The sequence below is a fragment of the Monocercomonoides exilis genome, assembly GCF_001643675.1.
Source record: "Monocercomonoides exilis strain PA203 chromosome Unknown scaffold32-1190040, whole genome shotgun sequence".
Classification (NCBI taxonomy): Eukaryota; Preaxostyla; order Oxymonadida; family Polymastigidae; genus Monocercomonoides; species Monocercomonoides exilis.
The window spans coordinates 524,583-542,487 of NW_027150577.1; the positions used below are offsets into that span (position 1 = coordinate 524,583).

Below are 17,905 nucleotides of genomic sequence, written 5' to 3' on the forward strand. Positions count from 1 at the left end.
CTTTCTTTGCAGGCCGTTCTATCCCTCCAACAATCCAGCACTGTTTCTTTTGTCTTCCTTTGTTATATTTTCGTTTGGGAAAAATTGCTTCATCTATTTCGACTTCTTTATCTTCTCCTCCAAGTTTGTAAGGATTGGATTCAGAAAAATTTGTTATACATTTTCTGAATGAATTGAACATTCGACAAACAGCGAAACTGGATTTATTGCAAATTATCGAACAATTAGTCTGAGACATGCCAATCCAAAAGCATAATGCAATTTTACATATATCGCATGCTTTAAATCTAAATTTTTCAAAATTAGTATTTTTCCAAACATTTATCTGCCGATGCTTGCATCTAAATCGACTAGTAAAGTCATGGTAAACGTATAGCTTCATTTTTCTTTGACATTTGTAGCAGTATCTTTCTTGATCCAGTATTTTGTTCTCCATCATCCAATGGATAGTATCAACTTCAGAAGAAAATATTTTAAATAATTGTTTGAAAAACGCTGTGCTGTTAACTTTCAGCTGCATTGCAAAAGAAAATAATTCAATTTTTCAAAACAATATTTGACTAATAAAGGGAATTTTAAAAATGTCTGTGCTCACAAACAACTATTCAATTATTCATTCAAACTCGATCAATAAAAAAATAACAAAACAAAATAACAAAAATCAAAATAACAGAAAATTATATAAAATTAAGTCAATCAATTCTAATTGAAATAAATAAATCATCAATTAAGCTTCACATTTTCGATCTGTTGCATTGCATTCACATATCCGATATTCTTCCAAACAGAATCTCCCTTTATCTTTTCGCCTGTTTATTTCCTTCACTTTCCTAACTTTTTCTTTTTCTTCCTTCCATCCTGCCCTGTTCCTTCCTCTTCACCTTCTTGCTCCCTCCTTCTGCAAATGAACAGATAAAAATGTAAATCTTTTCCAGCTTTGCTTATTTGATCCTTCAAAATCAATAAATAAACAAAAATAAAAAGAATATTAGCATTTGCAGATATAAAAAAAAAGATTTTCAAAAATAGATTTCAAATCTAAAAACAATATAAAAAGAAGACTTTTAAATGCACTGTTGCCAAGATACTTCGCTTCTTAATACCGAAATAAGCTAAAGACGAATAAGACGAAAAGATCGTGTCCATTATAAATTTTTGTCATTCCCAAAAAATCCAAACAATAAGGACAAAGGATCGCAAAACAACAGCAATTTTAAAAAGACAAGGGTGGGCTTTTATTTTAATATTTTGCTCTTTTCAAACAAAACTCTTTTGTCACTGAAACATTATTTCGCCAAAAGTGCATAATTTTTCAATGAAAATGTCTGAAGAAAAATATTTTGCCCCATTTGTTTTGTATCTGACAGTATTTGAAATGTTGTTTGGATAACTTATCAATTGTTTTTATAAAAATCATTTAAAAAATCACCTATTTCCAAATAAATTCTTTTATTAAAAACAAGACATTTTCATATTTGGGTGATTTTTTTGATATCATAAAAAAGATCAAAAATCGAAAAAATAAAATATATTGTGGTATTTTTTGATCAAGAAGTTAAAAATGATTTTTTGCAAGTATTTAACTTTAATTTCTTTAATATATATTTGTTTTATTTATAAGACCAAAAAATAGACCTATGCGACACGACTTGCCATTTTTTGTTGCTGTCGGTCACTTAAAAAAAAAAAAAAAAAAAAAAAAAAAAAAAAAAAAAAATTAAAATTGAAATTAAAATTAAAATTATAATTATAATTATAATTATAATTAAAAATTAATAACAATTTCATTTTGATTTTGCAATAAAAATTATATATTGAAATTTGTTTTCAAATGAATATAAAATAATTGATCAAACAAACCATTCCATTATTTTCGGACAAATAAAATAAATATTTCTTTCGTTTATTTTGTAAATAATGCAAATTCACAAAACAATAGATAGAACTTACATATTATCATGCTTGTTATGAGTTTTTATTAGTTCCAATTTCTTCTATTCGATGTGAGAGCGTTCAAAAAGATTGTTTTTACGGAATTTTTTTCTGGATGCAAAAGTTTTTGAAAATACGTCAGACGGGAAGCACTTATAAGTTCAATTCAATAATGTAATTGTTGCATTCCAATTCAAGATGTTTGATTCTCTTTCTTTCTTTATTTTTTGAAGAATTATTCAATCAGCTGGAAGATTGCGAGGAGGAAGTGTAGAAAATCAAAAAAGATAAACCAAATATGACAGTGAAAGATTTGAATAACGTTGAATTTTAAATTGTCTTCATGAAGAAACTGTCAAACAAAATGGACAAAATGATGAAAGAAAAGAAAATTCCTTTGAATGGTTAGCTTTTAAAAGAGACACATTGGATATTGCAAAAAGATGAAGAACGCCCAGAGAAGGAGCTTTTTTTCATTAGAAGAAATCAAGATTTGCCGAAATGATAATTGATGAAAATGAGAATAAAAGCGATGAAAAGAACTGAATTAATTTGAACGTTTTTCGCAAATGCTATTTTTGTTTGGCAACATGTTATTATGGGAAACTGCGCCGAATAAAAAACATTGTCTCATGACAGCTGTTATTGCAAAGAGAGAAGCGAAGAAATACAAAGAGAAATAAAAATGATTTTGTTTGTTTTAAACTGTTGTCAGTTGTTTGAAGGTTCGTATTCTTTTTGTAATTATTTTTATTTTAATCTCATTTTTATTTGCACTTGAAACAAAAATTGTATTTGGATAAAATGATAGAAATTAAAAAAATGATAATCAATCATTCCATAATCAGGCACAACTTGCCTATCATTTTGTTTGGGATTATTTTGTCAGCAGATTTTGAAATGATGAAAATTTGGAAACTGTAATATCGAATGAGCTGCATTTTTACGAAGCGGCAATAAAGGAGTTGTATGAGCTGATGAGATACGTGGATTGGAATTAAGAGAAAGAAGAGGAAGGAGGAAAAGAAACGAAAGAAGAATTTGCTTTAATAAGATATCTTCTGATATTGAACACTTTTATACAAGAATGAAATTGTGGAAATAAGAATCTGTCATGCTTGCATTCAGAATTATTTTGGAATTTCGAAATGCAAAGGAAAATTACAGAGATATTGGTGATCAATGTTTATATTCATTGAGTGGAACCATGATCACAGAGAAGTGAAAGAATATGACCTTCTAAAGGAGGAGCAATTGATTGCGCTTTGGAGGAACTTTTGCAGTTAACAATGAATAACACATAGAAATTTCAATAATGACAATTTTTTGATTCGATTTCATTGAAATTGAAAAATGAGGAGGAAAAAAAACGGGAAAAGTGAAAAGAAGAGAGATGAAATGAAAAATTCTCAGAATAATGAAAAAAGAAGGATATTCAATATAATCACAAAAAAATCTGTAATATTGTTTTATTAAGCAAAAAATATGAATTTGATTGATTATTGAACATTTCCAATTTTTTATGATCATCAATGAAGGTGTTTGTTTTTTTGTGATTCAATTAGTACATGTCAATGTGTCAAGTCGATGAATAGAAAACAAGCGTGTTTGACTTTTCCAATGTTTTTTTGCAACAATATCTGAAAATGAAGTGAAGATCTAACAGCAAAACTTTGAAAAAATGAAATGCAAACTTTAATAACTTTTTCTATTTCTTTTTCTGAAAACTTTTTCAAATTCCCTGTGCTTTAATAATCTCAAATTTTTCCATTATGAATTCTTCGTTTTTGATTTCGTATTTTCCATTGGAATCTTTTCTTCTCCGATAATAATTTCAATCCATTTCACTGACTTTCTTCTGCTTTATTCAGTTGTTTAACTCACTTTCTGCCTTTTCCTTAATTGTCATATTTTCTTTGTATTTTCAACAAATATATGGATTGAGCGTTATCAAGAAAGAAAAGCGCGCCTTCAATAATAAACCAGAGAGAGGAGGAAAAGTCTAAGCGCTCTTGAATCAACAATCTCTGGAGATGAATTTTAAATAGATGAATAGCTGCTTCGAATAAATATCTATTTGCCTTCGGCCACATAAAATTATTGAAACTTATTCGAAGAAAACATAGCAGATGTGATATTCTGGAGAAAACGTGTGGTCATTTTTGCGTTCATATCTCACAAATCAAGGAAATAAATTCATGGTTTCAACAATGAATTGGAAAATTCAAACCGTTCTTGGATATAATTCTTTTTGTTTTTGATAGAGTATATTTGCTTGCTACACCTGCAATCATATATTCATTTTATCTCTATTTTGTGAAGATGGCACATGTGATTGCTTTAATGCAATCCACTTTCATCTGAAATTTTGTTAAGATTCAGATTGAGCATTCAAAAACTACAAAGGACGTTTAAAAAAGAATTCAAATTTTGTTTTTTCCAAAAGAAAAAATTTACAACACATAAAGTCAAAAGCAATACAAAGAATATATAACAATTCATGAAAAAAATTGTTAAAAAAAGAACATGCCTTTCACAACTTCACATAAAAAACAAAACAGGTCTTCTATTTGCTTCATTGGCTTCATTTTTTATTTGTATTGCTTCTTTCGTTCAAATAGAAGGATTAATTAAATCCAATCTAAACATTATGGTTGTGCAATATTAAAAAGCTAAATCAGATAAATTTTCGAACAGAAACAGGCCATTTTGCTGATCTGTCTCTTTTTCTTATTCATTCATTTTGCTGACTTGAAGTGACGTCAGTGACAGAAGTGACTTCCAGTGGCTTTTTTAATTCCTTTATTCACTGATCTTGTCACAAAACCATTTTACACTTATTGCACAATTTTTTTTTCATTTTTTTATTTTCTTTTGTGAAAAAAATTTTTATTCTTTTCAGGAAAATTATTATTATTCGAAATAGAAAACAGAGTTCAGAATTTTTAATAAAAAATTCGAAAATATGATTTTTCATTAGAAATAAAGGTTTTGATTTAGAAATTATTTTCCTGTCGGTCACCTGTGTCAGTTACTGACAAAATTTGCCACTTGTCGCACAGGTCTACCAAAAAAACATACCTTTTTAATGTTTTTTGTGAAAAAGGATTTATTGATCAAGTTTTATAAATATTAACCAAAAATGAATAAAGTTTAACCAACAAAACACATCAAAAAAAAAAAAAAAATAAATAAATAAATAAAAGATTCTTAACCTGTTAAACAAAGCTAATATAAGGGGAAAGAAATATTTAAAAAATAAACTTTTGAAAAACCCAACAAATTTGTGAATTTTTATTTTTCTGTGGATAAAGAAATGTGCTTTTCATCAATCTAGCTGAAATCTCTTCAAAAAATTTCTATATCTGCTGATCTGCTCAACAGATTCTGCAAACGAAGATTGTATTATTCAGGAAACTACAGTTAACAAAAATAATTGACTCAGTCCTTCACTTCTCTTTTTGTTCTTTGTGAAAATGCAGTTGAAGTTTCTTTCTCAACATCATATCGTTTCCTTTCATTTCTCCTCGACATTTTAAAATTCTCCCTTCGTTAACTTCGTGCTTTTCCTAAGTTCCTGCTCTTGTTGCTTTGTGAAAAAATCAACATTGAATTCGCCTGAGCCATCATTTGTTTTTTGTTCATGTAATTTCTTTCACTCTTTCATCATCATCTTCCTCTTTCTCTTGATCATCCTTTTCTTTCGTTTTTGCTTCCTCCTCATTTAACTCTCTCTCCATCATCTCTCTCATCTCTCCCTATGGCAACTATTTCTTTCACTAAACAAGCTACTCATTTCGATGTACAAAACCGTTAATTTATCTTCTTCAAAATCCTTTCCATTTTCTTTCTTCTGCTCTCAGCATTTGGAACAGTTAAAATATAGCATATCCAGTTCTTCCCTTGCTTGAAAGTGAGACTCATTCTGAACAGTTAATCCTTTCCCTTCTTTTTCTACTGCTCTCTCCCATGTTCTCTTACAAAATTGATTGGGTTGAGCTTCATCGAAGCTTTCTGAGAAGCCAATAAGTTCTGTTCAATTTGCTGTTCTGTGGCGTTATCAATCAGCAAGAATTCAGATTGTGGAATAAGTTGCAGCTTGGGAGAAGAAGAAGAGGAAGGGAATGAAGGAGAAGAAGCAAATGGTTGAGGAATTGATATAACACTCTTTCAAATACGATTCTGAAAGAAGAAAATCATTCTTGTTGTTGAGGAGCGCACTCAGTGACTCAGATATGGCAGTTCTTCTCTTCTCATCGGACTATGTTCCGCTGTGGCTGTTTTGCGCTGCCTTCTGCTGAGGTGGAGATGCATATATTTTTCAGACTGTGGGTGGAGCATGTCATGGTGGGATCGGCGTAGCATAGAATTAGTACTGAGGCAATCGATGGAATATGCAGCAAAGGTGAGCACAGGAAAGAACGCAGTCGATACAAAGTGGGCGAATGACCTTGTGTGCGAGGAGAAGCTGGACATGAACACCATTCTTCTTCTTCTTCTTCTTCATCTCTTTCGTTACGCTCTCCTTTTCTTTATCCTCTTCATTATCCTCCTCCTCCGTATCTTCTCCCGTTCTTCTTTTTCCAAACAGCTGCATTCAGATTAAGCAAAGCACCAGCAGCTCCCATTTTCGCTATGTCAGTTGCCGTTGGAGACGCCAGGACGCCAACAAGATTCGACCCAACACCACAGATCAGTAAACGACGCAGCAGCTCTTCCTTCGTAACTGTTGGCTCGTTGTTGGCTTTATTATCCTTCTCGTTTCTCTTCTCCTTCTCCTTCATCCAGCCCTCTTCCTTCAGCAAGTCCTTCGACGATTTCCGACGCTGTTGTTCCGCACAATTGCCTGTGGCGAGAACATCAGCTCGACAAGCTCGTTCAACAGCGCCTTGTCGAGTGAATTGGCAAACAGCTTGAACGACTTGGTGGTCAGCGAGAGAAGAATAGAAGAGGCCTTGTCGCTGTATTCAGCGCAACGCGAGTGCAGCAGGCGGCGGATGAGCTGGAGAATCCCGTGGCGCAGGAACACAGAGTGGAACACAGCACAGTTGGTGATGAACTTGCTGGTCACACGAAGAGAAGAAGAGACAAGAGGATTCCATCGGAAACTGAATGTGAATATATTTGCGTATTTTTGTATAATGAAACGAATGATCGAAAAAGTGGGTGCAAAAAGGAAGAAGAAATAGAATTCGAAAAGAAAGAAAGAAAAATTTGTGAACGAATTTTCAATTAATAGTTTCTGGTAAACCTCATGAATCTGATCAATTGCTTCGCAACAGCGTCATTCAGCAAATAACATTTACTGCTTTGCAAGACAATTGTAAAATCATAGATATTATTCCACAATCATAACTATTCATCATTTGAGAGTGAACAAAAAAATTAAGATTAAGATAAATATTTGAAAAGCAAAATACAGATTGACAAAAATAAATGAAACAATAAATGAAATATATTTAATTGTGTAGAAAAATAACAATTTTCCATACAATTCTGGTTCGCTATGTGGGTCATTGCGTTTAGTCCCCTCAGCCTGTGGATGTCGTCGAAGCCGCAGACCATTAACTGTTCAACAGAAAACGCACAGTGCAGCGAAGGTGGAACATCCATCGACAGAAAAGCGCAGCAAACAACACTGGCACACAGCTCAATCACATTCTGCCGCTTCACTTTGAACGAACGCCCTTTGCTGTGCTTGATGATTGGCAGTGTTGGGGAGGGAGAGGAGGAGGAGAAAGAAGAAGAAGAAGAAGAAGAAGGTGATGGTGATGATGGTGATGAAATGAGAAATGAAGAAGAAGTGAATAAAGATGATTTGTGTGCAGATGTAAACGTTGAGAAAGTGATTGCGTTTCGATAAGTTGCTGCTTTATATTTCTTGGATTTTTGATTTCTGGCTGATAAGCTGAGCAAAGCGTGATTTCAATTGACACGGGCTTATTCTTCCTTTTATCCCATTCGATTTATTCTGAGCCTTTCTAATATCTCTGCCAAATCCGTCTTTTTCTTCCTCTTTTTCATTTTTCTCATTATCGATGCATTTATCTGTCAGATACAACAATCCCTTTTCATCTTTATCACTCACAAACTCATTTGCACTCCTCTTCTCATCCTTCTTCTACTCCTTCTCCTTCTCCTTCTCACCACCCAGCAGAATCTCCTGGCTAGCCACATACGCAGCATAGTTCAGAAAGATGCTCTGTGGCTCAAACACATCCCTCGTCGCTGACACGCTGCTGCTTGCAAACACACCTGCATTGCCCAATCTGCTCTTCCCGAGAATCGCACGAGGGATCGGCACAGTCACAAGCGGAGGCAGCGAGAAGGATGAAATAGAAGAAGAAAGAGAGGAAGAAGACATGTTTGATAAAGAGGCAGCGCTTGTGCAAGATTTGAAGAGGGAACTCTGTGTGAGAGAAGAGGGGTCTGTGGAAGGAGATGAAGGCTTGAAGAGATACAGCGGAGTTCCAACAAGACAGAAGAGGCAGACAATTGTGTGTGGCAAGCGGAAAAAAAAGGAGCAGCAAATTTCTCAGAGGCTGTGACGTTTTGAGTGAACAGTGGGAAGATGAGAGTGTGCTGCCGTACGAGTAAAATGTCTGCTGATGTTCATCCATCATCGCTTCCTTCTTCTCTTCCCCAATCCCTCCTCTTCCTTTCAGTTGCTGCATGAGCAAGTCTTGTTTCGAAAGCGTCAATTTGCGATGTGCAAATATCATCATTCTCCTTCGTCTTCATCTTCGCCTTTGGCTCTTCCTGCTGTCTTCCTTTCCTCTGCTCTTCACTCAATTTGCTTCTGAAATCCGCCTTCTTTGCCTCTTCCATTTGAACTCGCACTCCTCTCTCTTCGCCTTTTGGTGGTGTCATAAAGAAAGAGGATGAACGCAATGTGTCTTGAAGCTCCTTCCCTCCTCCTCTTCCATTTCTCATGCGATGCCCATTCAGTCCATTCAGCGCAGCTTGCGCACCAAATCTATTCGAAGCTCCAAAATATTGCAGGATGTGTGCTGCAGAAGAGAAGAGAAGTTCAAATGCACGTCCAGCAATCCTAAAGAAGGCATCTACAGCGATGATGTTGTTGAAGATAGCCTAACCAAATGAGATAATTTTTTGTATGGATTATTCAGTTATTGATTGAAAATCTTGCTCACATTCGAATGTTGCGGATCTGATCCAATGTTAAGAGAGAGGACACGTCAAAGAAGAAGAAGAATGTGATGAAGAAGTGGGAAAAGAAGGAGAAGAGGAAGAGGACAAAGAGGAAGAGAATGAAGTCTTCTCAAGAGACAGTTCAGGAAATGCATCAGAATGCAACGATGGCTGTACTTCTCTTTTCAAATCGCGTTGCGTTCTTGCATGCCTTCTCTCTCTGCCTGCACAGCTGTCTGAATGCATTCCATTCCTCTTGCAAAAACTGCCTTTGCTGGTGCATGCACAACTGTCTGTCTCTTTGAAGACATATTTTGGCTGTCCTGCTCCTTTCTGATCTTTCTCCTAATCGCAGCAACGGTTGGCCAGATGACAACAGGATGCAAATGTTTTCAATTGCTCCATTAACTTTTTCTTCCACTGCTCAATGACGTGAAAACTGCTGTATCATCAGAAGAATGAGAAGAATCACAAGACGTTGAATATGAAGATGAAATATCCGATTAATTGTGATGTGCACAATAAAAATGTGTTGTATCAGAGGAAATGGAAGATAACATTAATAATTCCTCTTCGCTTTCACTTTCTCTCTCCTTCCTCTTTCTCTTCCCCTTCTTCATCTTATCTCCATCTTGATTTCCATCACTTCCCTTCTCTCTGTACGCACGCCTACTCCAAAACCCCTCTTCCATCAGCGCTTCTGTCTCTTCGCTCTGTACAACCCACTCCTCACACAGCTTCCTGTTTTCCACATGATACTTCGGTGAGGCCTCTGCTTCCACTTCGTTCAAAAATGTCATTCAAACATACAATACAATACGATTACATTTGTACTCCGCTCCTCCTCTTCTGCAATTGCTCCATTTCCAGTGCTCTTCCGTTCTTTGATGTTACAACATCTCTTCTTCTCGTTCTTCTTTGGAATCTTCATTTCAATCAGTCATTCTATTGCCTCATTTTCATCTCTCTTCCATCTTCTTTATCATCATCTCCACAATATGCTCTTTTCAGTAGTGGAAGCGCAATCGACAGAATTCCCCTGAACTTCATCAGCATCTCATAGAGCGAGTTGACACACGTCACCGCCACGAAATACGCAGCCAGCGCTAACAAAACACATGGCAGCACAACATTCGGTAACAACATCACATTCACAAAAAAATAGAGCAGACAATATTATGTACTTCACACCCTCCAGATGCTCTGCTGCCACATGCGCTCAAAAGATCGTGGTGCAATGCAATTGACCAGATGCTGCAGGGTGCAGCGCCTCTCCACACACGCGCCCCATCAGCACCACTGCAACAAACGAAGATATCATTATTCCTGCTGGCGCATTCAGTTGCATCGACAGCGGCTGGAACACATGCTTCACAACCAGACACGAGTACACACTCCGCGGCTCGGTCCCGCATGCCTGCAGCCCAACATCAGTCGGAATATCTTCCTGTGGTTGTGCCTTTAGCTGTGCTATGTCGTCTGTCCCAATGACTATCCCTGTAGAGAACACAAACGAAGAAGTCGAAGAAGAGGCAGAAGTGTGCGCAAATGTTTCTATTCGTCGGGCTTCGATAATGACTAAAAAAAAAAAGAAGATGCATAATTTCACAATAAAATCAAAAGAAAATACTAAAAAAAATTATTGAAAATATATTAATTCATGCCTTTGAATTCTTCAGATCCGACGTTTTGAATTGAAACAAATTAATCATCATCGATACAATTTTCTTTCTATGCTTCCTCTTCTTCTACTGTAGCATCCCAATAATCAAATCCAAAGACCATCTGCCTGATCAACTTCCTTCCTTCTTTCTTTTCCCTCCCAACCTTTCTCTCTCATTCACACTTCTCACTCTTCCCAATGAGCTGCAACAAATATCTGCTTGTGAAATCATTCACAAAATGAAAAGAAAGCAGCTGCTTCGAGGCAAGCTGTCACAATACAAAGTGGAAGAACATGCAATCAATGAGGGGAAAAATGTGAGAAGGAAGAGAGAAGGAAGGATGAATGAGGAGCGATGACAGAAGAGAAACATGCTGAATGTGCTCTGATTCCATGCAGCAGCCTCAAATGAAAAGAATGGAGGCATCTCATTCGCCAGGCAGTGCAGCTCGAAACTGCAATTGAAGAGATGGGCAAACAACAGAGAAGATGCAGATATCCGGAAAGAAGAAGAGGAGGAGGAATTGCAGCAGAAGATGTGCTTGATAGCCATATGTGTGCTACACAAACAGAAACACCAAATTGTCAATGCAAAGTTTGCTGTTTGCAACAATTACAAGATCTTTCAGCAGTAAAATCCAGTTGCAGTTGGGCAGAATGTTGTTCGACTGCCAACAAATATTTGATAATTTGATGTCTCGTCGTTGGCTGTTCTACACTCTTTTGAAGCAAAAGCGGAATCAGAAATAGAATTTCGCAGCCTTCCACGTCTGCCTGGCACAGTCCGAGAAGCAGGAAAACCTTATTAATATAATTGACATCTTGAAATTCTCCTTTTTTCCAATGAATTGTTGCCTTTTTTGTGATAAATATCCTTCCCTTAATATTGCAAGCCACTTTTTTTTTGCCAAAAAACTGCTCCCACTGCCTTATATTCCAAATTCTATAAAACTTTGTGCAGATTTTGTCCTTCACAGAATTCTATCCTTATATCGACATTCAATAAAACATCATTTGAATTTGTTTTAATCTTTTGTTCAAGTCAAAAATTATAAAAATCATGAATCTTGCGTAACTTCATTTGTTTCCCAATTGCTATATAATAATCTGCTCCTTTCTCATCGTAATGCTCTCCAACGTGAAGATTTGCTATTTGACAGACAAGAAAAGTTCCTTTTCTTTGAAAAGGAAGCAAACAGAGCAGTTTTCCAATATAATGAAAAAAATGTAATATTACAATAAAAATTAAATTATAAAAAGTATTAGCAAACTGGTAAAAAGTTGGAAAAGTAAGTGGTTTTAAAAAAATGAAAGAAACAAAACTCCAGCTTCAATCAGAACCATATCTTTTTGAATTTTAGAATATTTATTAAAAAAAAAACAAATATCAGAAAAATTTTGATTTTTTGTTTAATAGTTATGTATGTGATAAGAGTTAGAAAAATGTTTTTTCTGAATTTTAAAAACTTGTATTCATGGAAAAAACTTCTGTTTTCCGCTTCAAACAATGAAGATGACAGAAGGATCAGAATCTCGATGCCACTTTTTTTTGTTCAAAATGGTTTATTTCATCGATTTAACTTCATATATTACTAAAAAACTGCTTTTTGAAATCTGCAATTTTCGCCCTTTAGCGCGTAATTTTTTGATCTTTTTGCCCTCGAAAAAAATAAAATATAGGGTCGGATCCTTTTTTTCATTCAAAAATGTTGTTGTGTGTGTGTCATATTTTTTCATTTTTCATGCATTTCTGAATAATTAGATGAGTGGTCGTTACAAAAATGTGTTTATTTTATGTTATTGAGTTTTTCTGAAAATCGTAGAAAAATGAGTGAAATGAAAAAAAATACGTTAAAAAATAACAATCATTCACCAATCAAAATGACATAAAAAAACAAAAAGTACTTCATAATATTAATCATTTAAAAAATTGAAAACAGTTAGAAATTTTCTAATCAAATTCAATAACTTTCAAAAAAACACAATTCTGTCACATAATCATAAAACAATCACCAAATATCAACTAAATATCAACAATTTTGAACAATGAAAAATATAAGAAGAAATAGCACTATTTCAACAAATTCATGGTATCAAAGACAATTCCAAACAAAAAAGAATACTTATATAAAAAGTTCAAAAACTAACTTGTCTATTTTCCCTCTGTTTTCCATCCACTCACCCCTTTCTGATATTTCTCTCTCTTTGACTCAAAAAGATCAAATCCAACAAAGAAAAAAGACAGACACAATGATAAAACAACATTTCACACTCTCAACAACTCTCCCTTCCAAAAACCTCACTCAAAGATCAATGAATTCCTTCACAACTGTATCTATTAATGAATCTCGATATATACATGTATAAGCGGGACAATAACCAAGAAATAAATAGGGACATATCAGGGACAATAACCAAAAGAAAACAATCGGATTCTAACTGTTGTGCACCTGGGAGGCTGTTCGTCGTATCCAGGTCCGGATATTGCAGCCCGAAGGCTGCAATATCTAATACGAACAGTCACGTCCAGCACCCTTCCGATAGAGTGCCAGCTAAGCATGCACAACAACTAGTTTCTTAATAGGGGACACCAAAAGAACAATTTTGAGATTCATTAAAAGAAGAAGAGTCAAGAAGAAGCTCAAATCTCCTTGAAAGAAGATCTTGAGAAGATTGAGAAAGAAGAGAAGAGTTAGATGATGTGAAATCAGAGTTGAAGGTCTTTCTTGAACGTTGAACTTTTTCTTTCATTGTTGAAGATTCGAGGGCAACCAGAGAGCGTTGAGGAAGATATCCAACAGCAGAAGCACAAACAAATGAGCCCTTGTGCTAAAAATACAGGTAGTCCTTCATGCGAGGGACTGACAGTGATGGCCATGAAATTTGCTGAGATGGTACATATTCTTCAAAGTACCTCTCATGCTCAAAGTTATTGACAGATGTTGAAGATGGTGAAGAGTTTGATGATGTTGTTGAGAAAATGTTTGATTGTGAAGTTGAAGAAGCTGATGTCGAAGTGTTCATATTGTTTTCGAAGAAGTTGATCAAATCATGAAGTGTGGTGATGTGTTCAGTCGAAAGATTGTTGTCGATAGAGTTAACTAATGCACCAAATTCACTATCACAAATATTCTTTCCATGATGCTCAGCAAAGAAGTTGAGTTGTGTATTTTTCTTTTTGAGAAGCTTGGATTGTTTAGAGAGGATGAAGTGAAGAAGGAAGCGATTTCTGTTGTGTGGACCAGAATCGCAGAAGAACTTAAAAGTGTGAGTGTCTGTGAAGAAGTGTCTTTTGATCACAGATTCCAGACACTCAATAACAAATCTGTGATCATTTGAGAGGCAGTCGGAGAAGAAGTTGAAAGTTCGTTTTATTTGTTGATTGTTTATTTTTTGAAGAGAGATGATTGTGAATTGAGAAACTTGTTTGATTGTTGAAGAATTCTTGTTGAAGTTGATTTTTTCTGATAGGGAGTTTCCATTTCTCTTTGAAGTCGAAGACGAAGACTGCTTCTCCCTCTTTCAGATTATTAATAGTTGATTGATAATGTTTTCGTTGCATTTCTGCAACTAGTCGATGTTGTCGAAGAAGTTTGAGTGTATGAAACTCGGCGGAAGAAAGTCCATTTTTGTTTTGAGAAGATTTAAGTTTGTTTTCGAGATAGTTCAACTTCTCACACATGCCGCAGAGATCTGTGCGCCTTTTTGCTTTGGAGAAGTTGGTTGTGAGCTTGTAAAAGTGAGATAATGAAACTTTGATGTTTGTTTCATCTGTAAACTCTTTCCATAATTTTGTCTTGGGCTTAAAGATTAATCTCTTTTCATTGGGAGAAAAGATGCCCGTTTTCTTTCTTCTTTCTTTAAGTTCTTCCAATCCATAGTTAGTTGTTATTGATGATGATAGTTGTGGAATGGAAGTTGTTGGATGAAGTGGAGTGATGAATGATGATGATGATGATGATGATATGTTATTTAAAGTGTTTAAATTTGATGTTTCTGAAGAAGAAAAAGAACCACCAAATTGAATAGCAGATAGTGTTGGTTTTGTTTTTTCTTTTGTGTAGAAAGAAAGAGAAGGAGTGTAACCCTGAGCGTAAATATCTTTCCATGATGAATTCCATTTATCATTATCAAATTCTGTCATATCAGCATCATTGCAAACATTCCATTTGATATCATGTCCATTCTTCCTTTTTACAACAGCAATGTAGTGTCCATTATTTTGGTTCAAACTCTTGAACAGAATTTGTCCTGAAAGATGATAAATAATCGTTTCCTGTTTATCTTTTTGAAGATGTTGAATTCTTTCTGTTGAAAACCCTTTGCAGAAAGTGCGCTGGTTAACACGATCTGTTTCTATTAGTAATGTTCTCGAAGGTGCTGAACTAGCAGAATCAGTACATTCATGACAGAGGGCTAGCACCTCTGGAAATGCTGCCATTTCCTCCCATCTCGCAGCACAGCATTTTTCCTTGCATCCATCGCAATAAACACGATTCTTTCCATTTAAAACTTCAGTTGCAAAGAGAGAAGATAATCCATTATGAGTCGAGGAAGAATTAATAACAACATTGTTACAAACTTCGTTGAAACGTGATGAAATTTTTTGGCATTTTTGGCATTTGAAATGAGTGATGAAAACAGGATTGAAGGTGTCCTTATTTATCAACTCATCTTTTTGAAGAAGTTGGTGAAGATTGTCAAATGCCTCAGCCACGTTTTGCTGCTGTCTGCTTCCATAGTTGCAGAAATTTTCCCATTTGTCAATAAGAGATGGGACCCATGAACGTACTGCCGTTCCATCTTTAGCCAGTTGTTGACAAACACTTATAACACGTGAAGATGTGTTCTTCAAAGATGTTTGTTTTTTGAATAAAGATGGTTTTTGAATAGTTATTGAAGAGAAACATTGAAGAAGAGAAGCCAAATAGCATGCGTTGCCTAAGTTAGGCAATCCTTTTGCTATTTGTGATGATTTATTTGAAGAATATAATGAATTTGAAGAAGATTGAGAATGAGAATTATTTTTTGATGGATTTTCATTAGCATTCTTTTTTGAAATATTTTTTGAAGAATTATTTTGAATAGATATTTCATTATTTGAAGATTGAATGCTTTGTTGTTGAAGTGTTGAAGTGTCATTCTCTTTTGAAAATGAAGAAAAGAGATTTTGAAATGCTTGAGGTGGAATTAATGTGGGTGAAGTGGCATAATCAACTAATTGCTCACTTACAAACACATTATCATTTTGAAATGATGAAGAATTTATTTTTTCTTTCAATTTTTTTGTAATTGAAATTTGTGAAGAAGAAGTTTTTGATTTGAATATTTTGTGAATTGGTATTGGAGATGGAGAAGAATGACGCTTGTGATATGAATTTTTATTTTGGTTTTTTGTTGACCCCCTTTCTCTCCTTATTGGAGTGTTGATTGGAGCATCAACAGCTTGAGAAGAAGAAGAATTTGAAGAAGGAGAATTTTTTTCTGAAATGGTTTTTGAATTTTTATTTTGTTGAGATGATGTTGAAGAAGAAGAAGATTGTTTTTTATTTGTAGAAGAATTTTCTGTAATAATTTCTTCATCCCAAGCTGCTTCGTCAATAAATCTGGCGTAATCTGGCTCAGCTCGCTGCTTTTTCTTTGCTGATTGGAGAGAAGTTGAGGCTTCAGTTGAATGAGCCAACATCCAGTTATTGCCCTTTTCCCATTCCTGTTCATTTAAGCCTAAAATAAACAGAGAAAATTATTCAAGAAAAATTAAAATAAATACAAACCACTTTTGCAAGACGGAAGGTGAGGTTTTTGAGGCGGAATGATAAATCCTTGATTTTTCTTCAGCGTTTGCTTCGCGTAAATAAATTTTCCCTCTGTGACATCATATCCATAGTCCTGTAAATCGGATAATGATGTGTTGCGGGAAAGCGCTTGTAGCATTGTTGTCTGAGTGTGCAACGGAGCGTTGTTGTACACCACAGACAGGTCTTCCAGCAGCTTTATGTGATATTCTGTTTCAAAAAAAAATAAATAATTAACAAATCAAAAAGAAAAAAATAACAGAGAGTGAAAATAATTTTTTCAACACAATACAAAAAAATAAAAAACCAAACCATTCAAAGACTTCAGTAAATCATCAATTACTGAAGATGATTGCCTGTAGGTGTAAAACAAATAGGCAAGCAACGAATCCACGTCATTTCCGCCGATTCTCTTTATTTCTTGCCATAGAACATTGCAACGAGAATTTAATGTCGATTCGCGTTTTGAAAACGACATTTTTCTCTAATAAATATTTTCTTATGGAAAATCACAATTATTCTAAAAAAAATTCTTTTTATTTAAAAAAACATGTATTGTTATTTTTTCATTATTTGACTATTTCCAAAATTGTTAAAAAATTTTTTTAACGTGATTTGAATTATAGAAAAAATTTTTAAAAATTTCTTATCAGAAAAAAATTGGAAAAATTAAAGAATTCTTTAATTGAAGGTTTATTGAAAAATTCATCACATAAATGAACTTGTCTTATGAAAAATATCATTCTCATATATTAAGTTCTTAAAAATATATATAATATTGTTCTTCAATGAAAAAAGAATCAGATCCATAATTCAAAATTCGAAGGAGTCAAAAAGATCAAAAAAAAAAGTGCTAAAGGGGGGAAAGTGCAAGGAGCAGAAAACAGTTTTTTTTCCAATAAATAAAGTAAATATGTCGTTATTTATCATTTCCCGCATAAATCAGACACATGATAATATTGTCATTTTGTGATCGTCATTGTTTTTAATTTTCAAACAGAAAAAATTGAATTTATTTTTTTCTCTATGAATGAAAGGATTTTGGATTTTTTTCCAAAGCCAGAGAGTTTATAATTTTTTTTTTAATATAAATGTGAATTAAATATTTCAAATTGAAATTTTTAGTGAAAATCTGATGAAACCCAATAAAAGGAAATTCATAATGTCAAGTGGAAGGTCGTATGGTTCTCGATTTTCCCGTGCGCACACAAGCATGAGAAAGCAAAGCATAATGAACGATGTGGATATGCTATCGAACTTTTTCAGAAATATGTCAGTTGATCATGCAAATAAAGTCCTCTTCGAATTTTTTATCAAATCGATCCCCGGAAACTCGCTAATGAATAATCTGATGAAAAATTAT

The 17,905-nt window shown here is 34.2% G+C and overlaps 6 protein-coding genes across 6 annotated transcripts; 2 read left to right on the plus strand and 4 right to left on the minus strand.

Moving 5' to 3' along the window:
• Positions 1 to 6,476: 6,476 nt before the first annotated feature.
• MONOS_15760 (uncharacterized protein) lies at positions 6,477 to 7,188 on the minus strand (the record flags this gene model as incomplete). Its single annotated transcript, XM_067868655.1, has 3 exons — positions 6,477 to 6,758; positions 6,803 to 7,040; positions 7,184 to 7,188. The coding sequence occupies 3 exons, from the start codon at positions 7,186 to 7,188 to the stop codon at positions 6,477 to 6,479; spliced, it is 525 nt and encodes a 174-aa protein (XP_067724648.1).
• A 250-nt stretch (positions 7,189 to 7,438) lies between these two features.
• On the plus strand, positions 7,439 to 7,795 carry MONOS_15759 (uncharacterized protein; the record flags this gene model as incomplete). Its single annotated transcript, XM_067868653.1, has 1 exon — positions 7,439 to 7,795. One exon carries the CDS (start codon positions 7,439 to 7,441, stop codon positions 7,793 to 7,795), a length of 357 nt encoding a protein of 118 aa, XP_067724649.1.
• A 334-nt stretch (positions 7,796 to 8,129) lies between these two features.
• On the plus strand, positions 8,130 to 8,480 carry MONOS_15758 (uncharacterized protein; the record flags this gene model as incomplete). Its single annotated transcript, XM_067868652.1, has 1 exon — positions 8,130 to 8,480. One exon carries the CDS (start codon positions 8,130 to 8,132, stop codon positions 8,478 to 8,480), a length of 351 nt encoding a protein of 116 aa, XP_067724650.1.
• A 64-nt stretch (positions 8,481 to 8,544) lies between these two features.
• MONOS_15757 (uncharacterized protein) lies at positions 8,545 to 9,884 on the minus strand (the record flags this gene model as incomplete). Its single annotated transcript, XM_067868651.1, has 3 exons — positions 8,545 to 9,024; positions 9,351 to 9,429; positions 9,643 to 9,884. The coding sequence occupies 3 exons, from the start codon at positions 9,882 to 9,884 to the stop codon at positions 8,545 to 8,547; spliced, it is 801 nt and encodes a 266-aa protein (XP_067724651.1).
• Positions 9,885 to 10,303: 419 nt separating this feature from the next.
• Positions 10,304 to 10,924, minus strand: MONOS_15756 (uncharacterized protein; the record flags this gene model as incomplete). Its single annotated transcript, XM_067868650.1, has 3 exons — positions 10,304 to 10,662; positions 10,749 to 10,757; positions 10,912 to 10,924. The coding sequence occupies 3 exons, from the start codon at positions 10,922 to 10,924 to the stop codon at positions 10,304 to 10,306; spliced, it is 381 nt and encodes a 126-aa protein (XP_067724652.1).
• A 5,513-nt stretch (positions 10,925 to 16,437) lies between these two features.
• Positions 16,438 to 17,020, minus strand: MONOS_16716 (uncharacterized protein; the record flags this gene model as incomplete). Its single annotated transcript, XM_067869596.1, has 3 exons — positions 16,438 to 16,457; positions 16,522 to 16,752; positions 16,855 to 17,020. The coding sequence occupies 3 exons, from the start codon at positions 17,018 to 17,020 to the stop codon at positions 16,438 to 16,440; spliced, it is 417 nt and encodes a 138-aa protein (XP_067724653.1).
• Between the last annotated feature and the right edge of the window lie 885 nt (positions 17,021 to 17,905).